Raw genomic sequence first — 20288 nt, forward strand, 5'->3', positions numbered from 1 at the left:
AAATTTTTTTTTTGCAACAAATTTGTTACGAGGTCCGCGAGTGTTCCCCGTTCCTTGCGTGTTGAAAGTTTTTACATTGACTCGCGCACGAAAAAATGGTCGAAAACAAAATGTCAAATGAAGAAATAAACAAGCTTTTGTATAGTTATAAGAGTTCTACCGAGGTTTCTTTGTCGATTTAATTTATCATATAGTCTCAATTAGAATTCAGAATTATCTCACTGAAAAGTTAAGAAACCGACGATGTTCTCGATCGTAGTTATTTTCATTTTGCCAGCAGCCGATCTAGCGTTGTTTGGGCAAAAAGCTAGGCCGCTGCCTTCCCATCGCAAACCTTTCCGAGTCCCGCTAAAATGGCGCGCTGCGGAGCTCCGAAGCTGCGTTGGTATCGCTGCAAACTCTCTGCCGGCTAGCTCCCCACGACGGACCATTCGCGGTATGGCGAGAGTGTGTGTGTGAGAGGTACGATTTTGGATTCGAGAACGCACGTAATGCAACCGTGCGCGTCATATTCAGCTGTCGAATGTATACGACCAATTTTACATGTACGATTTTTAGTACAGATACTTGGTCAGTTTTCTTCTTATATCTTTGGTTTTACAACATTTAAAAATATAATTTCTTCAAATTTGCTCCTGACTCGGTTCAGACTAATTGTGTGATGTGTTTTCAAGTCATTTTTTTGAATATATTTTTTTGCATGAATTTGCCTAGTCTAGTTAAATTGCAATTTGTATCAACTATCATAATGATCAATGTAATGACGTGAAAGAGGATGTCATTCAAGACACACTTCTGCAAAGATTCCTCACCAACAAATGTGTTTGAAGACAAATATTGATAAACGAATATACATAATAATTTGGGTTTCCTGCTGTATGCAGAAAACTATTCTTTCATGATCATAGTAGGGTGTGTGGACGATTTTTCAATCTTCAATTTGGGATCGTTTTTCACCATTTTTTAAAAATTTGTGAATGAAAAATGTAATAATAATAATATATTTCAAATTTCAAGACTCATTGATGTTTCTATCAAAAGATACAGCCCCTCTAAAACTCTGCAATATTCATATCATTTTGGTCGGACTCGATGAAAAAGACGTAAACGCAGAGCTATAGTGTTTTGCTAAGTTAAAAGTCGAACAGCTAGCAGATGCTTCATCGCGCAATGTGCATGCGTATGCATGGTGTACGCATGTTGCTAAGCTGAATGCGCAACTTGCAGCTTGAGCCATGTTGTCTCCGCGATATTTGCCATTGACTAGCCATAATGTGTAATTGACTTTCGGGTTTCGTTCGCACGCGCCTCCCTAATTAGCTGATTCAAAAAATGTGGGAAGGGTATTTTCAAATCATTACGAAGAATGATCCCTTGGGGCTAGCGAAAAAAAAAAGCACCTGGATATTATCCTTACGTCCCTATTAGGTTAAGCCGCAGGGGCTCGGCTCAGAAAAGTGGCAAATTTTGGAGCGAGGATGCAAACAACATTTCAATCGCTGTTTTGACCAAGACATTTTTAGAATTTTTGGGGTGAGCCCCTTTGGGGAATATAGAGAAAAACCTGCTCTTTCATATGACACCATATTTATTGAGTTTCACGTTCAGGATCACGAGTTATAAAGGTTTTAATTTCAATTTTGTTCATAAAACCATTGAAATTTTGCATGGTCACGCAATGCACATAGAGGGATGCGTACAATCTCTATGGGAAGCATTTTAGCACACAACATTGGGTGCGCGATCAGACACCCTAATCATATATCATTCATTATATTACTATCTCTCACCCTCTTCCCCTCCTCTCTCACCCTCTTCTCCTCCTCTCTCACCCTCTTCCCCTCCTCTCTCACCCTCTTCCCCTCCTCTCTCACCCTCTTCCCCTCCTCTCTCACCCTCTTCCCCTCCTCTCTCACCCTCTTCCCCTCCTCTCTCACCCTCTTCCCCTCCTCTCTCACCCTCTTCCCCTCCTCTCTCACCCTCTTCCCCTCCTCTCTCACCCTCTTCCCCTCCTCTCTCACCCTCTTCCCCTCCTCTCTCACCCTCTTCCCCTCCTCCCTCACCCTCTTCCCATCCTCTCTCACCCTCTTCCCCTCCTCTCTCACCCTCTTCCCCTCCTCTCTCACCCTCTTCCCCTCCTCTCTCACCCTCTTCCCCTCCTCTCTCACCCTCTTCCCCTCCTCTCTCACCTTCTTCCCCTCCTCTCTCACCCTCTTCCCCTCCTCTCTCACCCTCTTCCCATCCTCTCTCACCCTCTTCCCCTCCTCTCTCACCCTCTTCCCATCCTCTCTCACCCTCTTCCCATCCTCTCTCACCCTCTTCCCATCCTCTCTCACCCTCTTCCCCTCCTCTCTCACCCTCTTCCCCTCCTCTCTCACCCTCTTCTCCTCCTCTCTCACCCTCTTCCCCTCCTCTCTCACCCTCTTCCCATCCTCTCTCACCCTCTTCCCCTCCTCTCTCACCCTCTTCCCCTCCTCTCTCACCCTCTTCCCCTCCTCTCTCACCCTCTTCCCCTCCTCTCTCACCCTCTTCCCCTCCTCTCTCACCCTCTTCCCATCCTCTCTCACCCTCTTCCCATCCTCTCTCACCCTCTTCCCATCCTCTCTCACCCTCTTCCCCTCCTCTCTCACCCTCTTCCCATCCTCTCTCACCCTCTTCCCATCCTCTCTCACCCTCTTCCCATCCTCTCTCACCCTCTTCCCCTCCTCTCTCACCCTCTTCCCCTCCTCTCTCACCCTCTTCCCCTCCTCTCTCACCCTCTTCCCCTCCTCTCTCACCCTCTTCCCCTCCTCTCTCACCCTCTTCCCCTCCTCTCTCACCCTCTTCCCATCCTCTCTCACCCTCTTCCCATCCTCTCTCACCCTCTTCCCATCCTCTCTCACCCTCTTCCCCTCCTCTCTCACCCTCTTCCCCTCCTCTCTCACCCTCTTCTCCTCCTCTCTCACCCTCTTCCCCTCCTCTCTCACCCTCTTCCCATCCTCTCTCACCCTCTTCCCCTCCTCTCTCACCCTCTTCCCCTCCTCTCTCACCCTCTTCCCCTCCTCTCTCACCCTCTTCCCATCCTCTCTCACCCTCTTCCCCTCCTCTCTCACCCTCTTCCCATCCTCTCTCACCCTCTTCCCCTCCTCTCTCACCCTCTTCCCCTCCTCTCTCACCCTCTTCCCCTCCTCTCTCACCCTCTTCCCCTCCTCTCTCACCCTCTTCCCCTCCTCTCTCACCCTCTTCCCCTCCTCTCTCACCCTCTTCCCCTCCTCTCTCACCCTCTTCCCCTCCTCTCAAACACTTTATCTATCTTTCACCCTCTTTCTTGTTACCATTCATCCATCACAGGTGGGCCATCTGATGTTACAAGCAGCCCAGTGACAGACGTGAAACATGTTTATCAGTTTCTAGTCGGCCACACTGACATCAGCTATGACACTGCCTTCGTCTACGTGTCCAACGGATTAGAGGAAACAATAAACCTCTCCATTCAAACCACAGAATGCTACCAGGTTGGTATTATTGCATGATTTACAAGAAACAGAAACCTCTACGCTCTATTCATGCACCGATATCTCAAAAATGGATTAGAAGAAACCATAAACCTCTCCATTCAAACCACAGAATGCTACCAGGTTGGTGTTATTGTGTGATTAACGAAAAGCAGAAACCTTTATTCATGCCCCATTATCTTAAAAACCAAGTAAACCTGTCGAGGTACATTATTATAGTTGATAATTGTATAATTTGATAGCTTTATCATCATCTCATCCAAATGTTATCACAGATGACCGAGCACTGGACATAAAGTTGCCAAAATTGCATATTCCTAAAAATGGGATGAATGGTGTACTGTTCAGGAGTTAGTTTCATCTGAAAAGGCAGAATTAGGCCTGTTCAAAACACAGTAAACTTTAACAAATGACAAATAAGGACAAATTTGATTGAAATTAGTGGGCTGAATCATGCATGAATGGTGTACAAAATATGAGTCACTTGATTGTTGAAAACCGTAGAAATATATTCTTTTTGTATATAAAAAGTATCTGCATGCTGTACATGTAATTGTAGAATATTCCCAATTTGCTGTTCATAAATATAAAGCAAAAGCAAAAAAAGTGTCACAAAATGACAAATTTAGTAGCCCATGATTGTTAGGAAGCCATTTTCTTTTTTTTTCTTCTCTATTTGTCAGCTTTTATTTCATGGGGCCAAGGCTTGTGGTTACCACACATCAATATCCAGCCTAAATTGAAGTAGATTTTGGATCATGCTGAATACAAGATCCATATAAAACGGGTACACCTGTGGAAACAAAAAGCCAACTAATTTGTATAATTAAAGTTTATATTAAGAAAAGAAAATTTATTTGGTGATAAACTGATAATAGTAAGAATTGACTGATGGCTATATAATGCTAACCAACAACGACAAAAATATTTATTTGTAAAGGTGCATTTTCTCTTGCTTCTCTTATCAAAATATTTTTTTCAAGTATCCATCAATAAACTGATACCACTTATTCATGCTTGTGTTTGTGCAGTGTAAACTTGTATTGCTTGGTTCTATGGGTGTGCGGGGGTCCGTAGAAGTTCAAGTGGACACAGCATGGCCTGTTGTCATGGATATAAGCTTGGAGGACCAACCAGTCGATAATGCAACGGTTTGCAGGTGAGTCTGTTCCCCTCCCCTTCCTACTCCTCCCCTCCTACTCCTTCTCCTCCCCTCCTACGCCTTCTCCTCATGCACCTTTTCATACACCACTCCTCTCCACATCCTCTTCTTCCTCCTCCTCTTTAATACTACTCCTACTCCTACTCCTCCTCCTACTCCTCCTCCTCCTCTTCCTCTTCCTCTTCCTCTTCCTCTTCCTCTTCCTCTTCCTCTTCCTCTTCTCCTCCTCCTCCTCCTCCTCCTCCCCCTCCCCCTCCTCCTCCCCCTCCTCCTCCTCCTCCTCCTCCTCCCCTTCTTCTTCTTCCTCCTCCTCCCCTTCTTCTACCTCCTCCTCCTCCTCCCAATTCCCCTCCTCCCCCTCCTCCTCCTCCTCCCCCTCCTCCCCCTCCTCCTCCGCCTCTTCCTCCTCCCCCTCCCCTCCTCCTCCCCTCCTCCTCCTCCTCCCCTCCTCCCCATTTCCCTCCTCCCCCTCCTCCCCCTCCTCCTCCTCCCCCTCCCCCTCCTCCTCCTCCCCCTCCTCCTCCTCCTCCTCCTCCTCCCCTTTCGCCTCTTCCTCCTCCTACTCCTACTCCTACCACTACCACCACCACCACCAACACCACTATCGCCGCCGCCGCCACCACCACCACCACCACCACCACTTCTACCACTGCTAATACTCCTACTACTACGAGTGATAATAACGAAAATGATTGGAATATAATTACAACTACCAGGGGTACCTCAGTAATTGTCCCAGATGACAAGAGGATACTATAAACAGTTAAATGATCTTCTTTACGTACACATTATGATAAAGACTAGCTGATAGGCACTATTTGGTCAAAGACCTGATAAGAAAGGTTATGGTCATAACAATTGTGTACATATATATGACTCACAAGAGAGCTACCATTTCTTATCTTTCAGTTGCATTTTATCATGTAAATTACATGGATGGTACAAGGTAGTATACTAAAAGGTACCCATTCTTTTCAATGGTGATTTAAAAAAAAAAAAAAAAAATTATTTCTATTATTATTATACTTCTTATTACTATTATTATTATTATCTTTATCATTATTATTATTATTATTATTATTATTATGATCAATATTATTATACGTTGTTATTATTATTACACCTTGTATATGTATATCTGTTAAGCGCTTTGAGAGGGCCTTCGGTCCTGAAAAGCGCTACATAAGAACTAGCTATTACTATTATTATTATTGTATACATGCATCCGAGATGAATTACCCTACTTGATTAAAGCCCGCAAGACTGACAGTCACGAGACCGACAATGTTGGTCTCCCAGGCCTTCTGACAACTTTTTTGAGGGATCACTAGACCAACTGCCCACACCACCGACATAGTTCTCTCTTCCCTTTTGTATCTCTTTGTTTTTCCGGTCTCATGAGCTGTCGGGCCATGGACTCTTTGGAACTTTATTCCTTTGTTAATTATCGTGTGTATTTATTTATTTTGTCGGTCTCATAGGCGTCGGTCTGAAGGGCTGTTGGTCTACTGGGAGTACTATATATGGGAAATTATCTATTTGGAGATTTTTTTTCTTCAAACAAACTGCTCAATATCAAATGTGAAATATCACTATTTCTCTCTCTCTCTCTCTCGTCCCCCAATCAGAATGACATACCACTTCAAACAAAATGGCAACTACTCATGGTATATCAACAACAAGAAGAGCATGGACAGCTTTGATTGTAAACTGATAGCAACGAACAGTCCTCCCAATGCTTTTATCCGTAAGTCATTCACAATGGGTTTTTTCTTTTCTTTTCACATTATAGATACAGGTAGTTGATGTAGGATCTAAATCCTACATACTAATTCCAGGTGGATTCAGAGTTTGTCACAAAGCTAACAAAGGGTTATCAGAAATAAGTTTGAGTTAGATTCTAAAAGAGTTCTAAACCTTAAAGTTTAGTTTGTATTGCCGTACCCACAGAAAGGTGACATGTCCAATTCTATAATACACTGTATGGTTACTTTTGAGAAAAGAAGATTACAGCCTTTTGAAGCCCTCTATTAAAGGTAAAGACCAGTTCTGGTCATGCGATTGCTTTGTGGAAGAAACGTTGTTGAATCGATCAAGGTTGATCATCTAGCATATAAGTATTGGTGGGTACTGCAAGGTTCTGGAATCATCAAAATGATAAGAAATTTGGCCCAGTCTTGGTAAATTTACAAGCACCGTACACAGAAAGATGTATATGGGACTATGTGACACATGCAAGATATCTATCCAGTCCGGATAGATATAATAATTTACCAAATATATCAATTAATAGGTGGTCTCCGGGCAAAATTTGTATCATCACGTATTAGTCAAAACATATTCTTTCACATGATTGGTAATAGAGCTTCCATTTCATTTTTTGAGAAGGGGGCATTACCAAAACTGATCTATACCTTTAAACTGATGTTGGTGAATGGGGATTTCAGACCTCCATATAAAGGGATTATATGAGGGGATTATCCTTGGAGTTAATCCAACAATGGTTGCATTCATATTTACCTGCAGTCATACACAGTGTTACAAGGAGCTCATTCTACACATTTATATTCAAATATTAACTGCTCACTCTATTATTAAAGAGAAGGTTGAGTTCTGGGAAGAGGTGAACAGTAATTTGTGAGCACTATCATTGTATTATGCAAGTGTGGAAGAACATCAGATAAAAAAAATGTTCCCTGAAACACATGGCTCTTCAAATGCCTTAAAGGTAAAGACCAGTTATGGTCATGCGATTGCATTGTGAAAGAAACGTTGTGGAATCGATCAGAAAAGGTTGATCATCTAGCATCTACATGTAGCATCTGCAAGGTTCTGGAATCATCAAAATGATAAGAAATTTGGCCCATTCTTTGTAAAGTTACAAGCACTATACACAGAAAGATGTATATAGGACTACCCATATCTCTCACAGACCATGAGAGAAACAAATTTACCAAATATATGAATTAGTAGGCGGTTTCCTGGCAAATTTTTTATCATCATGTATTAGTCAAAACATATTCTTTCACATGATTGGTAATGAGAGCTTCATTTTTTGAAATTGGGGCGTTTCCAATACTGGTCTTTACCTTTAATATTCTAAATACAGCATGTAACATCATAAAAATCGGGACTGATTTTTATGCTTCATATTTGTGTAGTCCCATATACATCTTTCTGTGTACAGTGCTTGTAACTTTACCAAGACAAATTTCTTATCATTTGGTAATTCCAGAACCTTGCAGTACGGTACACACCAGTACTTATATGCTCTTGATGATCAACCTTTTCTGATCGATTCCATAACGTTTCTTTCACAATCAAGACCAGAACCCAACTTTATCTTTAAATGATCTAGGAGTTCAAAACGCAGCCAGTAGCCTGCAGGGTTACAAAAAGTTTAACACTATAACAACAGATGCCAAATAAAACAGTGTAGTTCTTCAAAAGTGGTCCCAAAGTTATAATTTTACATAAATTTTGTTCTTCAGCAAGTTTAGATAGAAGAAAGTCTACTCTGGTGGTCACTGAACAAATAGTGATAGAAAAAAGTCATTGACTGAAATGATGATATTACTGTCTGTTATAGTGATTGAATGATTTACATGTATGTCCCGTTTTGTAAATATCACAGACTTTTGCAAACTGAGTGAGCTTTTGCTTTTGCTTTATGTGAGCAAGGCCATTTTCGAAGCCAAAGTTTACATTGTACATTGGATCGAGATATTAAATGAAATGAAAAGAAATAAAATTGAAATGAAATGAAATGAAACCAAAGAAACTAAAAAAAATGAAATGAAACAAAACAAAATAAAGTGAATTTGAATTAAAATGATGAAATAAAATGTTTGAAATTAAATTCTAATTCTAATGCCTTTATTACTGATTAGTACAACCGACAAACTCACTCGGTTCACACCAAAGAAATACGGTTCATAATTTTACTGTCTGCCTTGGTCTTGTGCGGGTTAATAGTTTTCAAGTGATGGAAGTTAACCCCTGACCTAGATTATGCTAATGCTTACATTTGCATTCACTACAGAAATGAAGGAAAGAGAAATGAAATGGAATGAAATTAGTATGAGCTATTTCATTCTCGTTTTATAGCAAACATGTCTACCATTTCTTTGATTGCAGCTATCTATGTAACAATCGGTATATTTGCTGCTATGGCCATCTTCTGTATTCTTTACAAAAAAATGTGCAAGTAAGTACACATGAATTTTGTTTTCTGATCTGTGTTTAAGTAGTTTTTCTTTCATTGCCAGAAGAGATTTTACTGTAGGTTTGTTAGGAGTGTAAAAAAACAAACAAAAAAAGAATAAAAGAACAACAAGGAAAAGAAATGGAGACAAAAGAAACAGGATGACAGACTTTAAAAGTTTTAAATATCAATCAATGCCTCACAATATTCTCTATCATGTATTTTGAATTTGGCAGACATGCTTTGGAAACTTCAAATCACCTTCAAAGATAAAGCCATTTTATTTGGCATATTTCCCATTCATCGCCAGCTTTAAAGTCAATTAAAGATACAGAATATGTGGCTGACTTTTATGATGACACATTTAATCAAGAGGTGTTTTTGTTCCTTTGATGTTGCCAAATTTTGCCAAATTACTGGCTGATCAGAAACAAAACAGAAGAAATCAGTCCTGTTGCCTGCACTAGTATTATCAAATACAGTGAAACCTGTCTATAAAGACCACCCAAGGGAGACACGAGAGTGGTCTTTATAGGCAGGTGGTCTTTATTTACAGGTGCCTATAGTACATGTTTCAATGATAAACCATTTTATAAGGGAAACTAAAGATGTGGTCTTTGTAGACAGTTGGTCACTAAAGCAGGTTTGATTGTATTGTAACAGGATGTCAGTTAGCATTTTGTTGTTGTTGGTTTCTTTTGTTTGTATATGTTCAGTTCTGGATCCATTAATCGCTTCCTGAACTACCTTGGCATGGAGAGAGTTGTATCAAGCGTAAGTAAAATAACAAAGTAAAATAAATTTTTGGCATTAAATTGGCTTTAACAAAAGTAGTTCAAAGCAGATCGGTGAAAGTTTGAGGAAAATACAATTAATGAGAAAGTTATGGATTTTTAAAGCTAAAAATATTGAAAGTCCTTTGAAGAAAGCGTATAGGGATGTTATATTATAATGTGATATGGGCTTCACAAAAGCTTCTTCTGCTTCTATTTCTTCTTCCTCTTCCCCTTCCTCTTCCTTTTCCTCTTCTTCTACTTCTTCTTCCTCTTCTACTTCTTTTCCTTCCTTTTCTTCTTCTGCTTCCTCTTCGTCTTCGTCTTCTTCTTCTTCTTCTTCTTCTTCTTCTTCTTCTTCTTTCTTTTCCTCTTCTTCCTCCTCTTCCTCCTCTTCATCTTCATCTTCATTTTCTCCTCCCCATAGGATCTAGGAACACCTTCTAATCCTGTCGCAGAAGCTGACTCAAACAGCATCCAGCGACCTAGTCGAGACAAACCGAAGAGACTGAAATCTTTAGATGCCTTCAGAGGGTAAGTCAACATCCCTTGTTAATGGAAACCCAGCTTTCATCACATTACTTTCTCAGCCTGTTGTCTGTCTGGGCATCGTTTCACAAAACCATCACAACTTAAGATTTGCTGACTTCTCATTTTGAAACATGTGTTAAATTTAATATGCATGTTTCAATGGGATGTTGGTAAACTTGTTCTTATGTCGGTTTCGTGAAATGTTGCCCAGGTTGTTCATCCTGTTGGTGTCGTATAAGTGATAAGAAAAGAAAAATAAGAAAATGCACTTTCAAGCCTGGATTAGAACTACTTGTCCCATGTATACATGCATATTTTTATGTCGCGGTTTTTAATGAATTTCTTTTTCATTTAGAGTACCTTTTAGTTTGGTTACATGTACCTGTTCTGGTCCAAGCAGCCCATCTACACTGATGTTTATTTTGTTTTCTGATTTTCTGTGCGCAGTGTATATTTGAACCATTTTCATAAATGTTTTTCCTAGGTAGTGTATTATTGAATCCAATTCTATATTATGTATTTCTTTTAATAATGTGTTATTGAATCCATTTTCATAATTGTTGTTCTTGAAAACTGAATACTGAATTATTGAAAGCAATTCCATATTAGGTCTTTCTTTGAATACTGTATTATCTAACCATTTCCATATTATTACAGGGTTGTATCACACTTTATTTGGATATCATGGTTTTGTTTCAATACCATATTATTTAACCTATTTCCATATTATTATAAGAATTTATTTGGATATGATGTTTTTCTTTGAATACTGTATTTCTGAATCCTTTTCCAACTTCCTCTTTTGATCATGAAAAAGTGTCATCTCATCTGAACAATGATTTGTATTTATGAATGCATGTTTTTCTAGGATGTCCCTCGTTATAATGATCTTTGTGAATTACGGAGGCGGACAGTACAGCTTCTTCAATCACTCGATATGGAACGGTTTGTACCCCCCCCCCCTCTCAGAATAAAAAATAACTTCATCTTTTATTCTTCACACAACACATTCTATGTGCTTTCAATAATCTGCCGCTTAAAACTGCTACACATCATGTTATTAGAGCGTCTATAGTTATTCACAAGGACTTTTGGTTTCTGAATTTGGTTTCTTTTGGTGAGGGTATGAATGATTTAGTTGTTAATTGTATGTGTTTGTTTTATCTTGTCATTAAAAGTAGACAAAGATTAATTGGTGACTAATAAGGTGAAGGTACTATTAAATGTTCTAATTTTTTTTCACAATCACTAGGTATTTGAAAGAGCAACTAAAATAATTTAATAATAACATACACATAGAGGTGTCAGTCGAGTGGTTTAAGCACTTACCTTATATTTCAGGCATTGCAATTTCTGCCTTAAGCGAGGTTTTTTTATGTTGAATTATAATTTTGAGCTTCATTCATGAAAAGATGCTTTGATTTTCCAATAATTCCATATTTTCATGTTTCTAAGAACCTTTCGAGAGAGATCATTTTATGTCAATGTAGCATCCACGTACACTCATCCATGCATATATGGTGATAATTTGTATGGTATCATATATAAAGTTGCAATTATAAATGCATAAATAATAACCCCACCCGATCACAAAATCAACTAGTCCGCTCTTCGAAGGATCCGACACTCCCCCAATTACAAAGTGTCAACTCAAAATCAGGGCTTGAAGTTTGAAAATATGGAACACCTTCCCTTCTTTTGTCCGCACTTACACTTCGATTGACTCTTCTAAGAATAAATAAAGACGCACCTCTTCAATAAATAAATTTTACTTTTATTTATTCTTTAATTTTCCTTGTTTTGTTGTTTGCCTATTCAGCATTAAATTAGCTTACCTGACTGAGCAATATGTTATTTGATTTTACACTATACATGTTTAAGAACGATTGTATGTATTTATGTAGTAATGTTTATATGTGTGTTTGTGTGTACAGTATGATGTCTTCATTGTGTTTATAAGATTTCTTATCATGTGATTGTTGGTGTGACAGGAAAATCTGTCTTGTTTTAGAAGTCTCTGCACAGTATTTCATTCATGATGCTCATTGTTGGAAAGGGACTTAGCTCAGCTAGAAGGAGACTCAGTGGACCACATCCCTGAATAAAATAGACCGTTTTTCTTGAACGGAAAGTTACTTTAATCTGTTGAATCTGGTAGGGCAGTGGCTGACTGCCTGTTGATCGAACAAGCGCTAGCGATTTGAGTTTATCTCTAAACACATGAGTAGTACTTTTGCAATGTGTTTGTGAAGGTGGATTTAATCCATTTGATAGTGTACTTCAGGGGCGTATACCGATAACGACAATAATTAGCAAATATACCGGTATATATGGGACTGCCCTGGTGATGTCACTCTTCAATTAACTTCCAATCCATCTTAATTCTAATTTTCACAGCAATTTCATTGTCAACTTTTTCTTCCTATCAGTGTATGTGCCAGTCAGGGAATCGGAGCAGATGCACAGAAACTTCCTTTTAAACATATTTGTGTCATTCATTTAATCCAGTTTCTTGTCTTACATTCTTTTAGGTTTAAATCAGAACTAAAGTTACGATGCACTTATTATCCCCTTGCCAGAGGGGATATACATGTAGAAGCGCTGCTGTCCGTCCTATCGTCTGTAACAAATCTGCTTTCTGTTCAATAAGTTTAGTTAGAATTGACGGATCTTAATGAAATTCGATATAAAGGTACATGGTATAAAAATACAGCTAAATTTCGATTTCGATGGTTGTAGGTCAAAGGTCATAACTCATTAAATATGCCCAAAATGCCCAAATCTGGATTCCGATAGATAACTTTAGTAATGTTTGACGGATTTTAATGAAATTTGATATGAAGGTACATGGTATCAAAATACAGCCTAATTTTGATTTCGGAGTGAAGGTCAAAGTTCATAGCTCATTCAATATGCAAAAATACCTAATTATATATGCAAATATTTTATGTGAAGGTACATGGTATCAAACCAGAGCCTAATTTCGATTTCGGTGTATGTAGGTCAAAGGTTATAGGTCATAGCTCATTAAATATGCAAAAAATACTTAATTATATACGCGAAAATGTGGTTTTTATTGAATAACGTAAGTTATGTTGTTGAGTATGTAAGTCAAAGCTCATACTCAGCTCATTAAATATACAAAAATTGCTCAATATATGCCATTTGTACGCGTTGAGAGGATGCTATGCTTTGCATTGACTTGTCTTTATTTTATCTCTTGGCCTTCAAGGTTTAGTTTGGTGATAATGATCTTTGTCAACTATGGAAGTGGAAAATATCGTAGCATCTTTGGACATTCACCATGGAATGGTGTGTGAAATACCTTTCTCCTAGTCTATGTTCCTTTGCTTTCCCCTCATGGCCAATTACACAGTGCTCTCAGGAATTTGTTACAATACACTTATTTTGAAAGTTGATTTCACCTCTATAAATCACAATTTTTGAATGACAAATATTTTCAGTTTTGATAAAAGAATCCCTTTTTTCCATAATTTATCATGAGGTGAATTTTAAGAAGTTCAATTTTTTTTTTCTAATTTGAAGTGTGAAATATGCATAATCTTTGAGTATTTAATTAGCATCCTTTCATTATTTTTTATTTTTCCATGCCCACCTGCCCAAATCAATAGGAATGTAATACAAGAGCATGTCACGCAAAAGTATAGCTCAGAGTGATGAAACATATTCTGTTAGCACGTTTGTGGATTTGCCCTTCCAGTCTTTGTTTCTTCAGTTCATCATCATTATCCCCCTTACTCTCTAGGTATGTCTTCATCAGCTCGAGACTCTACCTCGAGAAATTAGCTCAAGATATTTTGCTCACCGTTCGTGCATATTGTGAGTCTTTAGGCTGGTGAAGACGCACCAGACAAATAGCGGGATATTTTGCAAACTAGCCCAAGATATCTTGGGATGATTATCTTGAATATTATCTCAAATATCTCGCTAATTGCAACTGCGGGCTGATGACGACGTAAATTAGCTGGATAATTTGCGATCAGGATAGTTGAAATAGCGGGTTATTTGGCAATCTCGAGCTGATGAAAACAGGCCTTCTGTTGTCTTTCTTTCTTTTTTGTTTGTTATGATTATGTAAATGGCATGATTATGATTATGTTTATTGCTCTTGCATCAAAAAGGTGGCATTGAAGTTTTATTTTACAAATTAAAATCCTGTAACTTGGCAGTTTTAAATATCATAAGTTTATGTCATAGTCTGAGAAATAAATCTAGAAAAGATGACTTGCCTAGTAACCTTTTATTATCTTCATTGTTTTACTACTGTTTTACATGTTATCAGCATGTGTTAAATTGACATAGTATTTCCAGTCATTTATGTAATAGATTTGACTTTAAAGTCCCCCACAATGTGAAATAGAAATAATGCAGAATAAATACAAATCGGTGAAATATCAGAGAATAAAGTGGAGAAATTGTTAAATAATAAAGGAACAATGTTTCCTATGTGATAGTATAATTATTCTGCGCCAGGAGTGTCATTTTTTTTTATAGACATGGTGCATTATAAATGTTCACTATTATTATTATTATAGGCAAATTTTGCTTTTGTTTTCTCCATCAGCATCCTGGTTTATCATGATTCCTCAACCCCCCCCCCTTGTCACTTACTTTTTTTGTGTATGTTAGTCTGTTTATGTATGCATTCCTTTTTATTTCATAATATACATTATTTTGCATTTCGCATGTTTTTCAACTGGAATGTGGAAAATAAATAAATGACAATGAAACAAAAGTTTTTAAAAATGAGGGAAAATATATAACTTCCGGGAAATTTTTCCGGAAAAAGATAATTGCCAATATCCTGCTCACTGTCTTATACCAAGGAGCAAGGTTTTCAAAATTTAAGATTCAGTTTATGCAATACTCGCAGCTTTTACAGCTGAATTGTTAGTGATTTCCCATATTTAAAAAACAAATATACAAGTAACGCTTGGCCCAATTAGTTTTTGTGCTACTAGTGATATGTACATGCATCTCTAAGGAAATTATTTGCAAGTGAATATCTTTATCAGCGTAACATGTTTTTAGCCCCCTGTTGGGAAAACTTTTGTCCCTGTTCCATATCTGTGAGTAGATTTAAACTTTAAAGGTAGGTCTGTAAAATGTGAAACACGTTCCGAAATGCGTTATGATACATTATGCACGAATGAAAAAACAAAAGGCAAAAGGGAAATTAAGCATATGTATATACTTATATATCTGCATATAATACAGACGAATATACTGCATGCAATATATATATATAAAACAATCATTGTACTGTACGTGGAATTAGCTGTACTTGCATTTATTCCTACATTTCAGCATGCATGACAAAATTACACTTCAAATGAAGTAATGCAGAACAAGTGGCATGTTTAACATGATAATGGTTTTTCATTGTAATCCTAACAAAATTTTAGCATATTTGATGGTATGTCTAAAAACACCTTTCATGATTGCCGTTATTGAGACAGCCATTAAATGTTTCATAATTTGCCCCCCCCCCCAAAAAAAAAAAAAGATCATGAACTTGTACATCTACTCTGAACGAAATCACACATTTCGTTTTTATAGTCATTTCTATGTCTATGATAATCATGTTAAAAAACAACCTACTAAAACAAAATTAATATTTGCACATATGATTTCATTTAAAAAGAAATTATGTTTGCTGTCAGTTGCACATCAGGTATGCATGAAGTTATTTCTAATTGTATATTTTTAATCACCACTAGGGGCAAAGAGGGCGTTTCAAGGTTTTAATTTGCTGTTTTTCTTCTTTTTGTATGGGTGGGGGGAGGGCTGATTATTATATTGATGAAGGTTGACTTTTAATTAAAGCTACTTTAGGTTTCCTTACTCTGCTTTTCAGAGAAATAATATTATAATTCATTTCATTTTCATTTCATTTTATTTCATTCGTCATATAAAAACATACATGATTATAACATTGATATTTACAGAGAAGTAAAGATCAAACAAATAACACAACGAAAGATAAACATAAAATACAAATATATATATATATATATATACGAATGAGGAACCAGCAAGAAAGAACTATTAAGTCTTGTGTGGTGCTGGTCCCTTGCGACATAATAAAGAATTTTAACCTATAACACTTAACACCTTACGCCTAACACCTAACAACTAACATCTAACACCTGATTGCATATATTTATATATATATATATAAAAACTAATAAAATACTATTCACAAAAACGTAATTGTTTGTATCTCTTTTTAAATGTATTCAGAGTTGGGCTTGCTTTAACAATAGGAGGTAACTCATTCCATAAAATTGTTTTAAAAAAAAATATTTTTTTAGAGACATAAGTTTTGATAAGTGGTATATGAACATGAGATGATTGTCTAGTTATATATATGCATGTATTTCAGAATTCAAAAGTTCTGTGACTTGATTAGCAAGTTTACTTTAATCATGAGAAATAAACAAGATAACATTTCAAACTGTTTGCAATCTTTCACATGATCATATGATTCAAATTTGTGTCAGTACCAAACCTGAGCAATGTTTAAATGCAAGTTTTAATTAATGTTAATCTTAAATCTTGTAGAATATAACAATATTTAACTAATTTTCTCTAATTTGTCTATGTTGCAGGTCTAACAGTGGCTGATTTGGTCTTCCCTTGGTAAGGACTAATTGTTAATTTTATGCTATTTCTGTCATTCAATTTTCAGGAACATAACATCAAACAATAACATGCATGTACATAGACGATTATACCACACATGAATTAATGATTATAATGATAATAATGATAATTATGATAACACAAAAAATGAAGGAGGAGGAGGAGGAGGAGGAGGAGGAGGAGGAGGAAAAGCCTAGAAATTGCTCAAGAGAAATATAACTTTCAGTCTTTATTTGCCACGGAGGTAAATCCTAAACTTGGAGAATACAAGTACACTGTATATGTGACAAAACTTGCTTGTGGTAGTCCCCTGTTTGTCCAATTATTTGACCACAAACAAAGAGTTAAATGGGAAATTATTTGCTTGTAAAAAATTTGGTTCTACTTTTTAAGGCATCAGGGCCCGTATTGAATTTAATACTTAAGTTTTAAATATGAGTATTTTACTTAGTCTTCAGCTTTGATAGAATACTTGGCCAATTTTGGTTTTCAGTTCAAACTTTTGGCTAAGTATTTTAACCTAAATTTAAGACAGCTCCCTACCAGACTTAAGCCAATTATTTGGAGGCCTTTATTGGCAGGCAAATGGTTTTCTTACGCAGTATTATAACCTGCGCATAATTATATTAGCGCCCATTCATTGCGACGCGTTAATTGCGTATTACTTTTAATTGACCGTGTGATGTCACAATGCTTATCAGTAAGTTAGTCAAAATGCGATTTGAATACGAGATAAGTAAACTCCTACTTATTTAAAGTATTATATTGAATACCGGTCCTAGAACCTTACAGAAATACATGAGGAACCTGTGCTAAGTTGAGCAATGGTAAATCTTTTCATATTTAACTGATCAGGAGATTTTAGCTAGTTTTTGCTCTATTTATGGTTGTTGATTGTCTCTGTCTCTGTCTCTCTGTCTTACGACCTGTCTCTCTCTTTCTCTCTTTCTCTCTTTCTCTCTTTCTCTCTTTCTCTTTTTCTCTCTCTGTCTCTCTGTCTCTGTCATTCTCTTTAGGTTCATATGGATCATGGGCGTATCCATCACCATGTCCTTCTATGCCTTGGTGCGTCATGGTGTCTCCCGTCGGGTCATCTTTACCAAGATCCTCAGAAGATTTGTCATTCTCTTTGGTCTTGGCATTATTTTAGATGGTAAGCACTTCTCACATAAGATATATAAATAAAAATTCAATGATAATGGTAATAGTTAATTATCATAATGATGATGATGATGGTAGTAATCATATTAATAATAAAAACAGGAATAACAACACCAATTCTGTGATGTCTCTATTAAAGCACTTGACAGGTTCTATGTATATTATTCCCCGGCCATTGCATTCAGGCTTTCTCACACACATATTATGTGCACATAATTCTCCATTCCTTGGTATCATTCCAGCCAGACTTAATGTCATAGAAGCTAAAGTGATAATGTGATAAGAATAAATTATATTTTAATATAAAGAAGAAAATGGGAATCTTTAAAAGTGTGGCCGATTCATTTTCAGGAGGAATAGACTTCTCCACCTTTAGAGTACCTGGTGTCTTGCAGAGGATTGCATTCTCTTACTTGGTGGTGGCTACAGTCCATCTCTTTGCAGTCAAACACAAGGATGAGGAATACAGAATCAGGGTAAGTCAATTTCTAGAGATGATTGCATTTTCCTATTTGATGGTATACAGTCCATCTCTTTGCAGTCAAACACAATGACGAGGAATATATATTTAGGTAAGTCACATTGAGATGATTGCATCCTCCCATATTAATGATTGCACTATCTTACTTGGTGGTAGCTACTTGTCCATCCCATTGCAGTCAAACACAAGGGTGAGGAATATAGAATCAAGGGAAGTCAGAAACAATTACATTCTCCCGTAGATATGAATGCATTATCTTACTTGGCGGTAGCTACAGTCCATCTCTTTGCAGTCAAAGACAAGGATGAGTAAATTAGAGATGATTGCATGCTCCTACTTGGTGGTACTCTAGCTATGCCCATTTCATTACAGACAAACAAAGATGAGGAATATAGAATCATCGTAAAGGTGTAAGTCACATAGAGATAATTGCATTCTCCTACATTCTCCTCATATCAATCAATACAATGATTAGGAATAGGAAATTAGAATTAGAGTCGGTCATTCAAAGATGATTGCATTCTTTTAGTTTATAATATTTTTTTATCTATTTCCCATCTTATGTGATGATAAATGTGATATGATTATAAATGTACCTTACAGAGACCTGAACCATCCACTTTTTATCAACCCACCCTTAAAAAAAAAGCCAGTAAAAGAGGATTCATCAGGCTAATTGGCATTCGTTTTCATTCTCAATGCTCTCTCTCAATTATGTGAATCATGACGAAAACTTGCAAGGCTCTGTCCAAGTTTTAACGAGAGAAACAAAAGTGGGGTCGTGATACCCCACCTGATTTACATTGGTTGCTGTGTTATAGTGGTGGGGTATAGTTTTAACGAGAGCTTCTCGTAATGTTGACTATAGTATTCAGAGATCTGTTTATAACTCCTTTGTTTCATAGTGAAAAATACATCTCTACTCTTTGGCATTGCTGATGATATCAACGTTTGGGTTCTCTGTCTCTCTTTTTCTTGACAGCATGTAGTATACAAAGAGTCAGTGATGATATCAATGTTTGTGTTCTCTGTCTCTCTTTTTCTTGACAGCATGTAGTATACAGAGAGTCAGTGATGATATCAATGTTTGGGTTCTCTGTCTCTCTTTTTCTTGACAGCATGTAGTATACAGAGAGTCACTGAGGATATCAATGTTTGGGTTCTCTGTCTCTCTTTTTCTTGACAGCATGTAGTATACAGAGAGTCAGTGATGATATCAATGTTTGGGTTCTCTGTCTCTCTTTTTCTTGACAGCATGTAGTATACAGAGAGTCAGTGATGATATCAATGTTTGGGTTCTCTGTCTCTCTTTTTCTTGACAGCATGTAGTATACAGAGAGTCACTGAGGCTGTTCACACCGGCAGAGATAGCGCGCGCTAGACCGCGCTATCTCTGCGGTTTGGAAGGTACAACGTCGTTTCGGTCCGCCCAACAGCGAGCCACGGCGAGCCAAAATGGCGTGCCACTGGAGCACCTCTTGGGGGTGGTCCACGAGAGAGAGCGCGGTCTAGCGCGCGCTAGAAAAAAAGGGGGTGCTACGATAGACCGCGCTATCTCAATGCGGTGTGAACAGCCTCTATGATGATATCAATGTTTGGGTTCTCTGTCCCTCTTTTTCTTGACAGCATGTAGTATACAGAGAGCTGCGCGACCTCCTGGATTACTGGTACGAGTGGATCATCATGATCAGTTTCCTTGCTCTTCACATCTGTCTTACATTCTTTTTGCCTGTCCCGGGCTGCCCAACGTAAGTGTCTGGTTTCCATATAATATATTATTAATAATATATTACATTTATAAAGCGCCTTTTCATTA

At 37.6% G+C, this 20288-nt stretch overlaps 1 protein-coding gene across 3 annotated transcripts in view; it reads left to right on the forward strand.

Moving 5' to 3' along the window:
* LOC584064 (heparan-alpha-glucosaminide N-acetyltransferase) overlaps positions 1 to 20288 on the forward strand; it is a 30256-nt gene that overhangs the window by 938 nt on the left and 9030 nt on the right. Inside the window, exons 2-12 of one of the 3 annotated variants that reach the window (XM_783945.5) lie at positions 3331 to 3494; positions 4526 to 4653; positions 6285 to 6403; positions 8794 to 8863; positions 9577 to 9634; positions 10061 to 10167; positions 11033 to 11109; positions 16797 to 16827; positions 17847 to 17983; positions 18343 to 18467; positions 20099 to 20220. In XM_783945.5, the coding sequence (XP_789038.4) occupies positions 3331 to 3494; positions 4526 to 4653; positions 6285 to 6403; positions 8794 to 8863; positions 9577 to 9634; positions 10061 to 10167; positions 11033 to 11109; positions 16797 to 16827; positions 17847 to 17983; positions 18343 to 18467; positions 20099 to 20220 (1138 nt within the window). Of the gene's footprint in view, positions 1 to 3330; positions 3495 to 4525; positions 4654 to 6284; positions 6404 to 8793; positions 8864 to 9576; positions 9635 to 10060; positions 10168 to 11032; positions 11110 to 13396; positions 13477 to 16796; positions 16828 to 17846; positions 17984 to 18342; positions 18468 to 20098; positions 20221 to 20288 lie in introns of all 3 variants that reach the window. The other 2 variants (XM_011676053.2, XM_011676056.2) reach the window with 2 other exon arrangements.

The sequence above is a fragment of the Strongylocentrotus purpuratus genome, unplaced genomic scaffold, assembly GCF_000002235.5.
Source record: "Strongylocentrotus purpuratus isolate Spur 01 unplaced genomic scaffold, Spur_5.0 spur5_scaffold_10, whole genome shotgun sequence".
Lineage (NCBI taxonomy): Eukaryota > Metazoa > Echinodermata > Echinoidea > Camarodonta > Strongylocentrotidae > Strongylocentrotus > Strongylocentrotus purpuratus.